At 33.5% G+C, this 17721-nt stretch overlaps 1 protein-coding gene across 12 annotated transcripts in view; it reads left to right on the top strand.

Annotated features, from left to right (window-relative positions):
* Nup188 (nuclear pore complex protein Nup188) overlaps positions 1-17721 on the top strand; it is a 173289-nt gene that overhangs the window by 79900 nt on the left and 75668 nt on the right. For 9 of the 12 annotated variants that reach the window (XM_076452103.1, XM_076452112.1, XM_076452121.1 and 6 more), the window contains 9 exons: positions 1217-1349; positions 1804-1968; positions 4105-4219; positions 4692-4809; positions 5601-5670; positions 7221-7340; positions 8166-8433; positions 8890-8988; positions 10633-10836. In XM_076452103.1, coding sequence (XP_076308218.1) covers positions 1217-1349; positions 1804-1968; positions 4105-4219; positions 4692-4809; positions 5601-5670; positions 7221-7340; positions 8166-8433; positions 8890-8988; positions 10633-10836 — 1292 coding nt within the window. The remainder of the gene's footprint in view (positions 1-1216; positions 1350-1803; positions 1969-4104; positions 4220-4691; positions 4810-5600; positions 5671-7220; positions 7341-8165; positions 8434-8889; positions 8989-10632; positions 10837-17721) is intronic. The other 3 variants (XM_076452137.1, XM_076452093.1, XM_076452163.1) reach the window with 1 other exon arrangement.

Here is a 17721-nt window from a genome sequence, read left to right as displayed (position 1 = left end):
TTGTAGTGAGAGATTTAATTTCTAATTTTTATTATGATGAGAGTGAAAAAAATTTTAAGTGTATAAGTGTTAATTCAGTAATTGTGTTTCACAAAAGTTAACACTAAAAACATTACTGTTCCAATGTCAGACATCATTATTGGTGTAGTAATTTTGAGTTGGAAAAGAAATTGGTGTTTGTTACTTAAATTCCAATTTCTTTTATTTTTCCCTAATAATATTGTGGATTTAAGGATACCATGTGTATTCTACCTTCTTGTATTAAGATAGGAATTTTTCAAATTCATTTGTGCAGGTAAGTGCAGTTTCCACCTAACACATTGGTCAAAAAGGTATTAAGTTAATATTTATTTAGCTACTTATTGTTCTGTCTTGTTCACCTAGAGTAACACTTTTTGCCTTCCCATGGTAAAGATAACTGCAAGGTCTTCTCTGTAGTATGTGAAATAGACAGTTATCTTTCCATTGGCAGTCAAGTTATTTTATGAGGAAATGACCAGACATGTGGTTAGCACTAGTTAAGTTTAATGTTAACTAAATATCTTGAGATGTGTTAGGTCTGGAATATGATAGCACCAGAGTTGGTCTTATGCAAGACCTTGTCTGAATAAGTTAGAACAACTTCACGTCTAACTCTTCAGTAAAAGTGACTGCACAGTGTGGCAAGTCGAACTTTTCTCTGTGTTTGTTTAAGTAAAGATTGTTTATTGTGATTTTACACAAGTGTTTAGTCTTTCTTTATTTCTTGTGAAATTGTTTATTTGGAAAATATGGAATTATTCCACAGTAATCATCATGATAAATCTCCCATTATTCAGTAGATCTATCTTTTCACTCTAAGAGGTAAATCATTACTGTCTGAAAGTACCATATTACAAGTGTTTTATTTAAGTTTCATTTTCTCAAGATAAAAACGATTTAGAATTTAATTTGTTAAGAATAGGTTGAATTTTATATTTTGCTTGAGAATGACTTCAGTTTGTTTTTTAATATAAAGACTCTAAGTTATTAATGCTGTTGAAAATTTATTGTAAGTAGAAATTTTACAATTGTTTGCCATACTTTTCAAAGGAAGATGTAAGAGAGATAAGACTGATTACTATAAAAAACGATATTAAGTTATGGAGAAGCAAATTGGAGGGAATATCTTTGTAAACATCTGTAAGTCAATAGTTTGTGTTTTAGATTATTGGTAAAACAAAATTATATTTCTTAGGCTATATGACCCAAGAATCTATAGAAAAAATAACAGACATTGGAATTTTGACGTGGTCAGTTTTGAAGTCTGATATCAGTACATATAGACAGTTGACAGACATTATAAGTGAATTGTTTACAGCATTTCAGAGGTAAGATTTAAATATTCCTTTACACCAGTAGGTAAAACTTTTCACTAGTTATAATTTCCTGATCTCTTGGACATTAATGACAATAACAACTTTGTACTATTCAAATTTTATTTGTATATGACAAAATCATATAATGTTGCAATTAAGGGCTTCATTTTTAGGCTTAAATGTTTCATAATCTAATTTGTTTGTGAAGGTTTTTTATATTAGTTTTATTAAATACGTTTTTAAGTTGCCATTTATGTACCTAAAATTACTAATTTTGCCCCAAAATTGTTTTTTTGTTATATATTCCATGTAATTTTTTAGCTTTCTTTTATACATTAATAACATCTCATTCTTACTTTTATAAATTTAATAACATAATATTATTCATAAAAATCTCATCATGGTTTAATAATTGTAAGTAGATTGTGAAGGTATTACTAAAATGCAATTTTAATTTTTGTTTCAGGTTTTCTCCCCTCTCAGTGCCACCCATCAAGCTATTGGCAGTGTGTCTAGACATCATCGGACTTTTGGTCACCCACAAGCCTCAAAGAATTTGGAATCAACTTATCCAACTAAGTTTCTTACCATTTCTAACAGGAACAGCCACCACTTTTTCCAGTCTTGCAGGGTAAACATTTATTTAAGGTTTCTAATTGGGAAAATATAAGAAATACATAGGGCATGTGCCCAGCAATGGAAGTTGCAAACTCTCTCTTTGTTAGCATGAAGATGACCTAGGAAGGTTGAAACATTGTTCTCTGCTTTATTATTAAAAGTGTTAATAACCATACCAGCTGTTCTGAGATACATTTAAACTGTAAATTATCTTTCCAAGACAAATTTGAAAGAATTGTAATGAATAGGAATTAAAATTAATATGTGACTAATATGGTTTGTGCTTAACCTTGAATTTTTTTAAATAAATAAGTTGCACTGTTCTGTTCATGTCATTCAAGTTTGAATCTATTGATTAATAAACTATCTTTGAACTTAAAATGATTGTAATCCTGGAAGAAAACTTATGAAAATAATTAAAGAGGAATTTTTAGCCTTCAAAAGGCTAATTAGTAATGAAGAGATAGTTATTATAAAATCTGGTAAAGAAAATAGTGTGATTGTTTTTAATAAAACTATGTTAATGAAGTCAAAGAAATGTTATGGAAATGTTATGTGATAATACTAAATTTGTGAGGTGAGATAAAGATCTATCCAAAATCAAAAAGACTTAAATTACAAAGGTGCTTGTAAAAAGAAATGTATATAATTTACTGAGAAGTAATAAATATCATACATTAGAACCAGTTGGTTCTCATGCAGGTGTTATTTCTGGAGTTCCTAAAATTCTTAAAAACGTTGTCCAATTAGACAGTATTGTATAGGTATATACAGTTGTGAACTAGTTGTGTTCTCAGTTAAGTTGTTAAAATCTTTAATTAGAAATTAGTAACTATAAAAATAATTTTGAAGAATAAAAAATAAATTCCAAAAAAGATTTTTATTGTGCTAGTTTTGACACAGAGTTCTTACACACCAATATATAACTAGAAGAGTCTTCAATTTGTTTACAGAATTACCTTATTATAATTATAATAATCAAATGAAATTTCCACACACACAAATAAAAGTTTCAAGAACTTGTAAGTAATGTCATTAAAGAATCACATTTCCAGATTAACTGTGAGGTGTTTGAAAAACCAGGTGAGTTGCTATTGGAACTAGATTGGCTCCATCATTTGCTTATTTGTTTTTGTGTCACCATGAAAAAGCTTGGGTGGAAGATTGTTCAGTACAGGGTATGCCAGTTTGCTATAGAAAGTATGCAGATGATACTTTCATTACTTTGATGAAGTTGAACATGTTGGTAGTTTTTGAACTACTTCAACAATAAACATCTGAATAGTAAATTCACTGTTAAACATATTCACAGATTTCCATCTTGAGACCTATGTATTAATGATGATGGAAAACTTGATTGAAATACTGTTTCTTCAAGCACATGAATTAACTAATATATATCATATAAAGTTTTTCATAAAGAGTTAAAAAATATTAAGGAATTCCTATTAAAAATGCTTTTCCAGCAGAAATCATAAACCAAATAAACATTAATTACATTAATAAGACGTTCTTTTTTATACCATCCAATTTGTATATACTAAAACAAAAAAATTACTTGCATCTTTTAGTATACTTGGAAATGAACAGTTCTGCTCAAAGTTACGTCATCAAGTGTATCTTCAAGCAGAGTTAAGATGTGTTTAAGCCTATACTTAAATTACAAAATTTTTTTTAGATATAAAGACTGAATATCAGTAAAAAATTTAATGTGGCATACAAATATAAATGTTGTTTAGGTTATATAGGTTAAAGTACTAATCAATTAACCCTTTAGCTGTATTGGTAAAGTGGTTGAATGGTGTGTGAGTTTGGAGTTGATCCAGAAAGTACAAAGACATAGCCTCACCAAAACTTTTTGCATAGTGATTCAAATATGTTTTTTAGATTGCAGAATAGGCCTACAATTTAATTAAAGTATATTATCAAGAAATGTAAATGAAATAAGCCTTTAATTATTGTAATGTTAGAAGACAATTTTTAATTGCTGTATTATAACTAGAATAGATTTAATCAGATGTCATGTGGGTGGATCTTGTGAAAAAAGGCAAGTATGTGTAATAGGTATGCAGTATTCTTATGATCCTTTTCTTTTGTTTTAAAGTGGGAAAATTTGCAAAATAAAAACGTAATATTTTCTTCCCTACAGTGGAGCATGTGTAAATGTTGGAATTCTAGGGAAACAGGTGGCAGCCCAAGAGTGTGTTTCTGGACAGTATCCACTCTGCATAGCTTTTCTGAACTTGGTAACTTCAGCCATAGAGGTCAGATTTTAAGCCTTTATAAAACTTTTATCAATTAGATTTTTTTGTGTTTAATTAATGTGTAACTTATGAAAGGTTATACTTACTCTTGTGTTCATTTTGTTTTGTTTTTTAGAATGCAGTGATTGTTACTTTATAATAAGGCCATTACAAGAAGGGTTTTCTAACATTTGTTGTTGAAAGGGTAATTTTGAGGCACTTTAGTAAAACTCCTATAAAAATATCATTTAGAATAATTTTGTATGAAGACTATGTGATTGGGTTTTAGTTCATGTTCTTTACACAAGATATATATTATAGTGGCTCCATGTCATAGAATTTCATGTCTTTTACCCTGTTATTTTTGAAAAATCCTATGAGATTGGAGGATTGTCTGTAATATAAGCCAATATGCAAGTAAGATTCATAACTGTAAACAAGTTACCATTTTTTAAATATTTTGTTCCATTAAAACATTTAAGTTCTTTTGTAGGTTATAGGTGAAGATGATGATAGCACCCTGCTTGCTTGTCTAGTTTACATTGTAACAGAAATTTTCCCAGCCTTTTATAAGTGGCGATACACTCAATTTGGAGATAGAGAAATCATTGGTAAGTTGTTAGTTGAGATTGAAGATGACCTATATGTATTGAGGATGTAGACACACTTACATTTAATTTTATCTTGTGCTATAATAGTTCATATTTTTATATTGCTCATATTTTCCAGCTTTATTATTCTAATTAATTAAAAGTCTGTACAGTAAGTACTATGGTTGAAGGAGACTCTTAAAACTTGAAGATATATACCAAATAAAAACCTGTTAAGTGTAAATAAGTTTCAAAAGAAAAGGAAAGTAGCACTTAAAATGGGTAAAAGAAAGTTACAACTGACAGTAGCAGTTCATATATGTATTTAAAAAACAACAGCAACCTAGAACATAATGCTTTCTTCCTTATATACAGTAATTTTGTAAGAAGGAAAATGATAGTTGCTAAGAAATTTTAATTATAAATAGTTAATCATTATTTTCAATTACTAGTTTTTAAATATGAGATTTTATGTTCATGACTTTCAAAACTGTATGGTTTTCATATTTTAATAAATAATGTAAGGTTAGATAATGTATAAAATGTTTTTTTTTTCAAACCTTTGTTGATCTCTCATTATCAGTCATTAGTGAAAATAAACCTTCAAAAATCGTGTATTGAAAAATAGACTTATGAAGGAATTTTACATGTGAATTAGGAATTGGACTAATCAGTTTCTTGGCATAAAGTATTTCAAAGAACTTTAACATTTCAACAGATTAAATATCTATACACTTTTTCTTGTATAATTTTTCTTATTCTTTTTTTATATATTTTATATTGCTAAGTACCTCTGTTTTTCTCATCTTTAGGCCAGAAATGTTTGAACATATTCCATAAACTGCTAATGATTTCTGTGGATGGTGATACCTTCAAGCCAAAGTTTGTACAATTATTTCAGTGAATTTAATATTGAAAGTAATATTATCTTCCAAAAAAGCATGAAATTATGACCAATTTTTTAATTTTTTTTTGTATATAAACTTTTTGTTTAATGTATGAACTTTTTATTTGTCTATGAAGGAAATACTCATTATATATATATATATATATTTCTAGAAATATTCATGGCTTTTATATACCCAGTAAAACATTTTTCAGAAAATGCCATCACATCATTTTTTTCCATACCTAGTCCATGAAAATTTCTAATCAAGTGATGTAAACTGTTTCTGAAATTTTTCACAGACTACTTGGAATCATAGGCTAACTGTAACTTGATCAGTAATGAAGAATTTGTAATATATGGTTGCATGAGAAGCAGTAAAGAAAGAATTAGATTTCTAAATGTGGAGTTCCCTGATGGGACAGTGATAATTCTTTGGATTTACAATACTAATATCAGTGGTTTGAATCCCCTCAGTGGACACAACAAATAGCTCAATGTGACTGCTGTGAGAAAACACACTAATCCTAAATATGTGAAATCATTATTATGCACACAGTATTTCTCTCTATCGCTTGATTAGATGATGTCATTTAAAATTTTTTATATAGTTCACTAAAAAATATCAGCATAAAGTTTTTATTATAAATTATATTAAAATGTGTGAAATAATATATCTCATCATGAAATGGCTATAGTGGCTATATATATATATTTATTTTAGTTTTCAATGCTACACTTAAATATAAGGTCACATGCCTATTGTAAATAAAGTTATAATTTTGTTTTAAATTAGACTTTTGTCTCATCTGTATGTATTTTAGTGTCTGTCATCTCAAGTTTGAATAACACATATCCTTGTATAACTTAAATTATTTTATTTTAGCAACAGTAGCCTCATCCAAGCATTTGTTGTTTATAGTGCAGTTTATATCCCTGAAAGGAAAACAATGAAATTTAAACTCTGTCACAAAACATTTTTGAGATTTGATTAATCCTTATAGTAAGGCTTAGAAAATTATTTAAAACTCAAAAGTGAGGTGGGAAATTTTCCCAACTTTTAGCTTGTGTGTAAAGGAGAAAGGATGCAATAAGCAACTGTTTTTTTTTTTTTTTTAAATCCTTCATTTTTAATTCCACTTTAATAGTAAAAGACATTCTTTTTAATATTTTGTCGAATTGTTTGTTTACAATAATAATATGAGGTTATAATAGACCACAATTGTATTTTCATACCAAAACTATTAAGAGCTAATATATTACAATTCTATTCATTTTTCCACCTATTGAATCATATTTATTAAGGCTTACTATAGGTACCCAGGTATAGTGTGTTGTATTGAAAAGGAACCTGGATCAGGCTATGTAGTATTAAATTTGCTATTTTAATCCAACATATTGTGCTGATTGAAAGTGCTAATATTCAGGGTATTGATGTATGTTTAATAGTTTAATTACACCTCTGTTATTAAAAGATGATATATTTGATGTGTAGATAAGATACTGGAAGTGTTACTACAGTTTCTTTTTTTTTTTTTTGATACAGATCAAAGCTGCAAGTACTGTGTGCCTTTAGTCTATTGAACTTAGAATCTGGTCAAACTTTAATGAAGTTAGCTACTGCTGGAGAGGCTGTTGTCCGACAAAGCTTGGAATTACAAAATACGTAAGCTCATTCATTAACTGAGTATCTCGTGCTCTTTTCCATTCTGTATGTATCTGTAGCTTGCTTACTGTTTTTGTGTTTAGTGAACTTTTAACATTTTTATATTTCATATATAGTGGTAATATCTTTTCAGTTTATTCAGATCTTTTTTGTCATGTAAGTATATTAAACTAATTGGGAAAAAAGATGTTTGTGTATGTGGAAATAAATTTATACCAATTTTTTTCTGTACATTTTGGGTTGTATATAGTTCACCTACAGTATTTTGCTGTTGAAAAAATATCAGCATTACAACAAAATCAGTTAGTTGAGATAAAGTTTACTACAAAGTACATTAAACATGATTATCCTTTCACCATGGGTTCTAGTAAAATACATGAGCCTGCCTATGAAATGATAAGTATGGAGTAATACATATGGTGACTGAGATAAAATTTAAGTATTTTATGCACAAAGAATGAGATTATTTTAATTAAATCTTTACACTAAAAATATGTCATTCATTTGCTGTACTTTTTGGCACTCAGAGTTAATAGTTCGAGTGTAACATGATTTTCATTTTAAGTATAAAATACTGTTTTTTTTCTTAAAGTTTTCAAATTTTATTTGTGTAACCTCTAGAATTACCTAAATGAACTTAAAAAAAAAATTATTGTAAAAGTGTTAATACCCATACCAGCTGTTCTGAGATACAATTTTGTTGCTCTGATTATAGTTTGTTACACTTACTATGTGCATCTATAGTTTGTTACAGTTGTACAAAAACATACTTAAAGTATTAATTTTTACATGCATTATTATAAAAGATTTTCTTTATTTTTGCAGTAAATATGGTCAAGAGTTAATTGATACAGTTCGATTTTCTCTTTCTGTGTTGAATCGACTTTTACTTCTACGAAATTCTGTGACAGAAATTGTAATCACTTCAGATGAAATGCAAACAGCTGAATGTCCTCTAGTACGTGCTATGTTTGCACAACCAACTCAACGTAATAAGCCTCATACGATACTGTCTATAGCATATTATGTTTTTCAACGTCAGGACCCTCGTCTTGCTACTTTATCTGTTCAGCTCTTGAAACGGATTGCTAAGGTGAAAAGTCAAGTCAAATGTGTAGTTGAAATGAAATTATTATAAAATGTGCATTATTTTCAATATAATATTTGATTATAAAGGAAGAAATTTTAAATTACACTGTGTAACACAAATTTTGTTCCTGGAGAGTGTGTGTTATTTCTCAATTGCTTATGTTGTAAAAGTACAGGAAATGGCCATTATTCCCTTCAAACTTTGTTTTTGTGACCTAGATTTGAACTTTAGAAATTAACCTATTTTCTATGTAAAAATGGGCAAATTTCCACATTTTCATTTACATAAGGTCTGAATAAAACAACATATGAATCAAGATTTGCATGTATTTATACTAAAGTTATACAAAAATGTTTAGAGGTGAGTAGTTTTTCAAGATTTGCGACTGTAATGTACATCACTTTCATGTATCAGCCCTCAAATATAGTCTCTCCTCATGTTTTTGTTATATGCTTTCAGGTCACAAAAGCAAAGTTTGAAGAGAAAAAAAGGTCTTTTCCATTTACTTTAGGCATAGGCAATTGGGAAATAACATTTTCTGCCCAGGAACAAGAAAAAGTAAAAATTTTGTTACATAGTGTTATTAATGAGAGTTTTGTTAAATCATACATTTATGATGTTAGAAAAACACATAGGTTCAAGAAGTCTTGATAGAACTGAATAAAAACCCTAAACATGAGTGCTTTTGAAACATCCACCTTTTGAAAATGCTCGGGTTATTGGGATTTTATTCATTCAGATCTTACAATGAAATTTTATAAATTATTAGGTATTTTTCCAGTAGTATTTTTAAATTTTTAGTTTTATTTTAATAAAATTTCTAATATAAGAATACCTCCTTGATTTTTCAGAACATTTTTGTCACAAAATTTGTTATTGTTTTTTGCTTAGTGAAATAAAATTTGGTCACAATCAGGACTTGTTAATATTAGGAACTGCTCTATCAAATACGTAATTATATCACTTTCATATTTTTCCAGAAAATTATATTATGTTTCAACAAAGAACTAGCATTAGTATATTTTTTTAGTTTTGTACTTAATATTCATAAATAATTGTGTGGAGTATATTGGATCAACTTTATCCAAACAGATGGGTGTTCAGATCACTTTGAGTGCATACTCACTACTTCTGTGCTTTCAAAATGTGATTACAAAATATAATTCTAATCTTTAGTATCAACAGTTTTTATATTAAAATTTCTAAAAACTTTATATTTTAGCATTGTATAATGTGTATCTAGTTTGTTTCTTAAATAAAATTCAAAAAGTGTTTAGTTTTTTAATCCTATCATAACACTGATTATCTTAACTATAAACCTCAGCTTTTATATATATTTGTATACTGGTTCCTAATCTTATCTGTTTAGTGTTAATTTTATAGTTCTTTGCTTTTTACTTGTTCAGCTGTTAAATTATTGGTTGAACTTGCATTCATATTACTGCTTATATCTGGAGAATTGTTCTCAATTTTGAAAAGGAAATAAAGCCTAAATGCAATAGTCATGTGAAAGGAATGTCTCTAAGCTTTAATGCTTTCTGTTCTTCAGGACATAGTTTTGAAATCCATTCCAGCTAATTAGTGACATGCCACTTTTGTAAGTTTCTGTTGGTGATCTTTTGATTTCTATGTATGTTTCTTTTATAGTATGTATTTTAAAGCTACCAAAATATTCTATTATAACAAACCATCAAAGAAGGATATGTAGGTTTTAGAGGAGAGAGCAGTAAGACCTGTTAGGTCGGTCTGTTTGAATGACACTTTTTTATGTTGAAAATATAGTTTGTTTTATTGTATTCAAAGATATAAAAATGCAAGAACCTCTTACCTCTTATTTATTGACCACAGACTACAATTATTAGATATGAATTGTTCCTGACAACCCCCCACCCTCCCTCTAAAAAATGTATATGTGATATATGACAAGATTTTTGGTGTTACTATTTTGAATGGTGAGGTTATTATTAACCAGTAAATCATTTTCATCTTACTTGTTTGTATGACTTGCAGCAGAAAGTTAGATTTTGAATAAAGCAAAATAAATTTCGTGTTTTACTCTTATAAACGGTTTGTTAATTGAATGTTTTTGTATTTTTTGTTTCTTCAGTTTGTTAATTTAATGTTCCCCTATTTAGAAGAGATCTTGGTGACATCCTGTTACTGATATTTCAGTTATTAATACTTTTCTGTTGATTATTGTAGGAATTTCCTATGTCTGTGCTGGCATGTTTAAGAACAGAATCAGAAGCTGTAAAAGACCATCTGTTGCTGCTGTTGCAGTCACTGACAGTTGACATCCGTTTGAAAGTAGCCATTTTAGAGTTTTTGACAACATGTGTGGCATATCAACCTGGCCTGATTGAAATGTTTGTTAATCTTCCTTTAGAAAAGAAAAAAAAAGAGATGGGAAGTACTAGTCTTATGAACTCTTTTGTAACAAAGTCAGTTAACTGACCTTGAAACCACTATTGTACTTGTTACAGTTTTTATACTGTAACTTTTAATACATTTTGTGTATCTTCACAAAGTTTGTCAGACTTTTGGTAAATGTTACATGTCATGTTTATACAAAAAAATCAAACGTTTAAGTGAAGTGATTTTAAAAAAAACATATCTGGGAATATATGTATAGTCTTTTTTTCTACTATTGTGAGTGCAAAGTAATTTTCACGTTAAGATTAAAAATACTTTTCTTCATCTCAAAGATCTTAAACTTTATTTGCCTAATATCTAAAACCTTCTAAATAAATTTCAATTTCACACTTTTTTTTCTTGATAAAACTTTATATTTTAACTTTTAGTTTCTTCACCATAGTTTTATACAAGGTTGGTGAATTTGACCTTGTAACTACCCCCCAAAAATCTAAATTACACTTTCTTTTTTCTGGAATGACTTAAAGTTGTAATTTGAAACGACATTTGTTCATCCTAAATACCTTTAAAATCATAACAGTATATATCTGTTTCTACTTAAATTGTATTGCTTTATTGCCTTTTGAACTGTGTGTAACTAATTATCTCCCCATACAAATTGTAAGTCATTTAGCTCAAGGTATGGTACCAAATTATATAAGGCATAGGCTTGCTTATTTACAAGTGTATCTGGTGAAAATGTTTTTAATTTTTTTCATCTTATCTAACCTAACCTTATCTAACACAATAAATTTATATTTTTTAAGTTTTGGTTACTTTTATAACAATAATTAAATAATACACTTGAAAAACTAGAAATCTAATACTTATCTGGATTGTTTTTTGCTTTGCTGTAAACTAGTGATGACACTTAACTCTGTTTTTTTAATATTAAATGGTACTAATACACTTAATGCTTTTGTTTATAAAATGCATCCAAAAACATTTAATAATAACATGTAAAAAGCAGACAATATCCTATAACTATCATGATTTTTTTGGTCTTCTAACTATGCGAGAAGAGCCTTTAAAAATTCAGCTAAGCTTGTCTGTTTTTCCTACGTGAATAAAGTTTGTACTGGAAGCAAAATAGACTGTTTTTTGTACAGAAAACCCACAACACCAATCATGCTCACCCTTTCAGCCATGGGTGTTTTATAATGTGATGGTCAGTTCTACTATTATTTGGTAAAAGAGTAGCTCAAGAGTTAGTGGTTGATGGTCTCTCTAGTCTTACACTGCTAAATTAGGGACAGTTAGCACAGATGGTCCTCATTTAGCTTTGTATGAAATTCAAAAACAAAATCAAAAATAATATATCACTTGCTAGATTAAAACTTTAGCTCTTTATTGGTTATAAGTAATATAGCATTAAATGTCTGGCCCCCTCGGTGTGGATTCCTGTACGTGGTGAGGGGACCTCCCAGGGAAGGTTCTGTTCTATCTGGTTACCTTCTCTGTGATCTAAACATCCACCCACGTGTTTCCCGTGCGTGGCAACCTGTGAAGGGGAGGAGAGGATCCTGGTGGTTGAGGGGTCCAACCCTAACACACCACTTTGGCCTCGAATTCCTGTAGACGGACGGCCTTTGGGTGGCCCCCCTTGGGTCAATCGGCTGGTCCACTTGGGCTAGAGTCAACCAAGTACCAGTGTTGGAAGTTCTCAATGGGCGTTGTGGACATTGTGCCTGATGCTGGTGTTTGGGTATAGTGCTCACGAAACCCTGGCGTTTCTGCATTGTCCTTGCGTGACTTTGTAGTGCATCCCCTTGTAGGGCTCCATGGTGGGTGGGGTCAGTGGGCACCGAAATTTTTCCTTTTTCCTATGGATCCTCTAAAAAATTTAAATAAAATTTTAAAAAAAACAGTCAATTGGTAAGCGACCATGTCTTGAATACTCAGAACAGCAATCTTCAACATCAGTAACACACGTACCTCATTTTCTTATATTACATTCTCTTTTGGAAAAACCTTTAGGGCAAATGTCCCCTTTTTTTATTCAAAAGGGACTAGAGGGACTTGCTGGCTCTCCAAAGTCAGTAAAGAAACTTTGATCTGGTGACATATTGGTTGAAACATCCAGATCCCAACACAGTGAACTCCTCTTGAATTCAAAGGCAATTGGGGATATACCTATTGAGGTTACACCCCATGCTACCTTGAATTCTTCACGAGGAGTTATTGTTCAAAGAGATTTGAAGAACGTTCCCGAGTCAGAGATTCTCGCTGGTCTCTCCACTCAAGGAGTTTCTGCAGTGAGGTGCATCTCCACTTGCAAAGATGGAGTTACACTGCCAACAAATACCCTCGTTTTAACATTTACTTCACCACGTGCACCTGGCACCATCGAGGCAGGTTATCTCAGTTGCAGGGTTCGGTCATACATACCAAATCCTCTTCGATGTTTCCAATGTCAGAGATTCGGCGACTCAAAGACATCTTGTCGTGGTTGCCTGACATGTGCTCGTTGTGGAGGCAAGGACCACGATGCCTATGACTGTGACATGAAACCACATTGCGTAAACTGCAATGGTTCTCACCCCTCTTACTTTCATTCTTGCCCAAAATGGTTGGAGGAAAAAGAGGTGCAGCGTTTGAAAACGACACATAACATTAGTTATCCTGAGGCTCGGAAATTGCTGTCCACAACTCCATCTCGGACATATGCTGCTGCACTTCATTTCATAACTACAGTGGGAGTGCAGACAGATCTCTCTGTGCCTCCAAGAGAATCGTTTTCAAAACAAATGAAAAGCCTTTTGACCTCCGTGGTAAAAAGGTTGATGAATCGACTTCCACACCCATCTCTGTTCCTCCCATACCTTCCAACAAACCTCAAGATCCACGTCCTTCAGTTTCAAATACAGGCATTTCTTCTGATACATCTTTTTCTCCCACCACAAGAGACAAAACAATTATTCGTTCACGTCCTCAGTCACTGGATTCCCCTTCCAATAACAAAAACCTGCCCACCCGACCCAGAGCAGGATCCATGGAGGTTGATAGACCTCCTCCGACTAAAGACAGTAAAGAAAAAAGACGTGGTCGTAAACCGAAGGGTTCTCCAGCCACTTCACCTACCCAATATTAAAAATGGCCACCTTGATACAATGGAACTGTCGAGGTTTACGTTCTAATATGGATGATATCAAAACGCTGATTGCTTCCTACCATCCTGTTTGTCTTTCTTTACAAGAAACATTTCTCAAAACTGCTGATACTGTCTCCATTCGGCAGTTTTCTCTGTACAGAAATGACAGGTTGTGTGATGGTCGAGTACATGGAGGGGTGGCACTGTTGGTTGATCAACACGTGCCCCCCTGTCTTTGTCACTCAACACACCCTTGGAGGCTGTAGCCATCCGTGTTTCCTTGGGTCATACCATCACTGTTTGTTCTCTGTACCTGTCCCCTGGAAAGACATATGATCAATCAGATCTCGATGCTCTCGTTGAACAATTGCCATCTCCATTTCTAATCCTAGGGGATTTTAATGGACATCATCCCCTCTGGGGAAGTGCTATTATTGATGGGAGGGGCCGATCTGTAGAGCGGATGCTCTCTGATCACAATCTTTCTCTTTTCAATACTGGTTCTTCCACCTACTTTCATGCACCTAGTCAGTCCTTTACCGCTATTGATCTCTCAGTTTGCTCCCCTTCATTATTCTCCCATTTTTCATGGAGGGTTGACAGTAATCCACTAGGCAGTGATCATTTTCCGATCCTTTTGAGAGAGACTGGCCGTGGTCGATGCCACCCTACCCGCATACCCCGGTCGAAGCTGGATCAGGCAGACTGGTCCACTTTCACTGCTCTTGCATAACTTGATCCTTCTATCGTAAATCAGCCATCAATAGACGACTGTGTAGCAGCGGTAACTGACTGTATTACACATGCAGCTGCTCAGTGTATTCCTAAAACCTCGACACGTTTTACACGATATCCTCATCCGTGGTGGAATCCTGCTTGCCACTTAGCACGGAAGGCTCAAAAGCGGGCCTGGGATACTTTTCGTAGATATCCCACACTTTCAAACCAGGTTGCTTTCCAACAGGCCCGTGCACATGCTAGGTGGGTAAGACGTCAAAACCAGAAGGAATCTTGGATTAAGTTCACAATCAGCATATCTTCTACCACCAGTTCCAAGATCATATGGGACAGGATTCGAAAGGTTAATAGGCACTACAATTCTATTTCCCTCTCAACCTTACTCTCTGATGGTCAGGAGGTGACTGATGTTCGGAACATTGCTAACACTCCAGGTGAAAGCTTTTGCCGGGTATCTAGCACTTCTGCTTGCTCCTTCACCTTTCTGGCCATCAAGACTCGGGCAGAGCGATCACCTCTTTCCTTTTGAACTGACTGTTTCTTTGACTATAATTGTCTCTTTACTCTGGTGGAACTAAAAATGGCCCTTCATCGGTCTGCCAGTACGTCTGTTGGACCTGATGATATTCATTATGACATTCTGCACCATCTATCTCCTGCTTCTCTTGATGTGCTTCTGATTGTTTTCAACCGGATCTGGCAGGAGAATGTTCTTCCTGATGCCTGGCGCCAGGCTATTATTTTACCTTTCTCTAAGCCAGGGAAAGATCCCAAGATTCCTTCAAACTACCGTCCAATTGCTTTGACGAGCTGTCTCTGTAAGACATTAGAAAGGATGGTTAATGCTCGTCTTGTTTGGTTCCTTGAATCAAACAACCTCCTCTCGCCCACCCAGTGTGGGTTCCGTTGACAGCACTCCACCACAGACCACCTAATTCGTCTTAAAACATCTATCAGAGAAGCCTTTCTCAACCGCCAACATCTTGTATCAATATTCTTTGACATAGAGAAGGCTTACGACACAACATGGAGGTATGGCGTTTTGCGAGACCTCCATACATATGGCTTACGTGGCCATTTACCCATGGTTATTAAAAATTTTTTAATGGACAGGAGATTCCAAGTTCGTGTTGGTTCGACACTTTCCCGTTCTTTTGTACAGGAACTTGGAGTCCCTCAAGGCTGTGTATTGAGTGTTACACTCTTCAGTATAAAGATAAATGCCATCACTGAACAACTCCCTCTCACTGTTGCGAATGGGCTATATGACGGCGACTTTCACATCTCATGTCAGTCGTCAAACATGAGATATATTGAGCAGCAACTACAAACCACCCTCAATTGTGTACGGAAGTGGACTCTGGCGAACGGCTTTAATTTCTCTCTCTCCAAAACTGTATGCATGCACTTTTGCCGTCGACGGGGTATTCACCCTGATCCTGAACTTCATATCGGTGTAGTTTTGCTGCCAGTGGTCTCGGAGACCAAGTTCTTGGGGATTATCTTTGATTGTAAACTGACCTTTATACCACACTTAAAGCAGCTTCGGGTCAAATGCACAAGAGCACTGAACATCCTCCATGTTCTCTCTTCTACCAGTTGGGGGGCAGATCGCTGTTCAATGTTAAAGGTATATCGCGCTCTTATTAGATCAAAACTCGATTATGGATCAATGGTCTATGGCTCTGCCAGACCCTTGGCCTTAAAGATGCTGGACCCCATTCATCACCAAGGACTTCGACTTTGCACTGGGGCTTTCCGTGCCTCTCCAGTTCAAAGTATATACATTGAATCTCATGAACCTTCTCTACACCTTTGCCGTTTGCAGCTATCTTTACAATATACTTCGAAACTTCATTCCTTACCAAAGCATCCCACCTGGAAATGTGTTTTCCTTCCTCGGTGGGCAGTACTTTTTCAGAACAGACGATCTGACATTGCTCCGTTTGGCCTTCGCATCCAGGTGCAATTGGATGAATTGGGTCTGTCCTTGGATAACATTGCAGATTCCACAGGTTGGCCTATCCCACCATGGCTTCTTACAGCCCCCAAATGTGATCTTTCTTTCAGTCACCTAAAAAAAGGCAGATACTCCAGATTGGAAGTACCGTCTTTTATTCAATGAATATCTTTCAAACAATCATTCAGTTCCCATTTATACAGATGGTTCCAAATCAGGTAATTCAGTGGGCTCTGCTATGGTTTGCTATGGGTCAGTAGTTGTGCGCAGAATCCCTTCTACAGCTTCTGTGTTCACTGCTGAACTGTATGCCATATCTCTTGCCCTGGATCATATTGCAGCTGAGCAGTACTCCAACTGCACTATTTATACTGATTCGCTTAGTTCTATACTTGCCTTGGAATCGCTACACGTTAGCTCACATCCTATTCTCGCTGATATTCAAAACCGACTGGCCCATTTCTCATTAGCAGCTACTTCAATCCAGTTTTTCTGGATACCAGGCCATGTTGGTATTCGCGCGGGAACGAGCTTGCAGACATGGCAGCTAAATATGTCTGCTTCAGCACCATCACTCCTATGCCTATTCTGTACATGTACTACAGAATAGTCCTACAACACATACCTTGTGTTGTCTTCAAGGCTCGGCTTCGTGCCAGCTGGCAGTCCACTTGGAGTGAGCAACGTGACAACAAACTTTTTCAAATCAAACCCAAAATTGGACTTTGGCCATCTAGCTTCCGTAAAGTTCGGAAGGAGTGAGTTGTTCTCACTAGGCTACGCATTGGTCACAGTTTTTTAACTCATCATTTTCTTTTATCTGGAACTGATGCACCAATGTGTAGTTTGTGTAACACTCAAATCACTATCAGCCACGTTTTACTTTCTTGCCATCGTTACAATTCTCAACGACGGCAATATTTTAAACATTTTTTTTCCCAGGGTCAGTCTGTAACATTGGACAGAGTTATTGGTGATGGTGACTCTGTCCACCTTGATAATGTTTTTAATTTTTTAATGGCCATTAATCTTTTTAATCTCATTTAAGTGTTGCATATTTATTCATTACACCTTTTTAATTGTGGTTCCT

Source organism: Tachypleus tridentatus, chromosome 1 (assembly GCF_004210375.1).
Source record: "Tachypleus tridentatus isolate NWPU-2018 chromosome 1, ASM421037v1, whole genome shotgun sequence".
Taxonomy (NCBI): Eukaryota; Metazoa; Arthropoda; class Merostomata; order Xiphosura; family Limulidae; genus Tachypleus; species Tachypleus tridentatus.
Note: the sequence above shows the minus strand (reverse complement) of the source record. Positions and strands in the feature narration are given on the sequence as shown.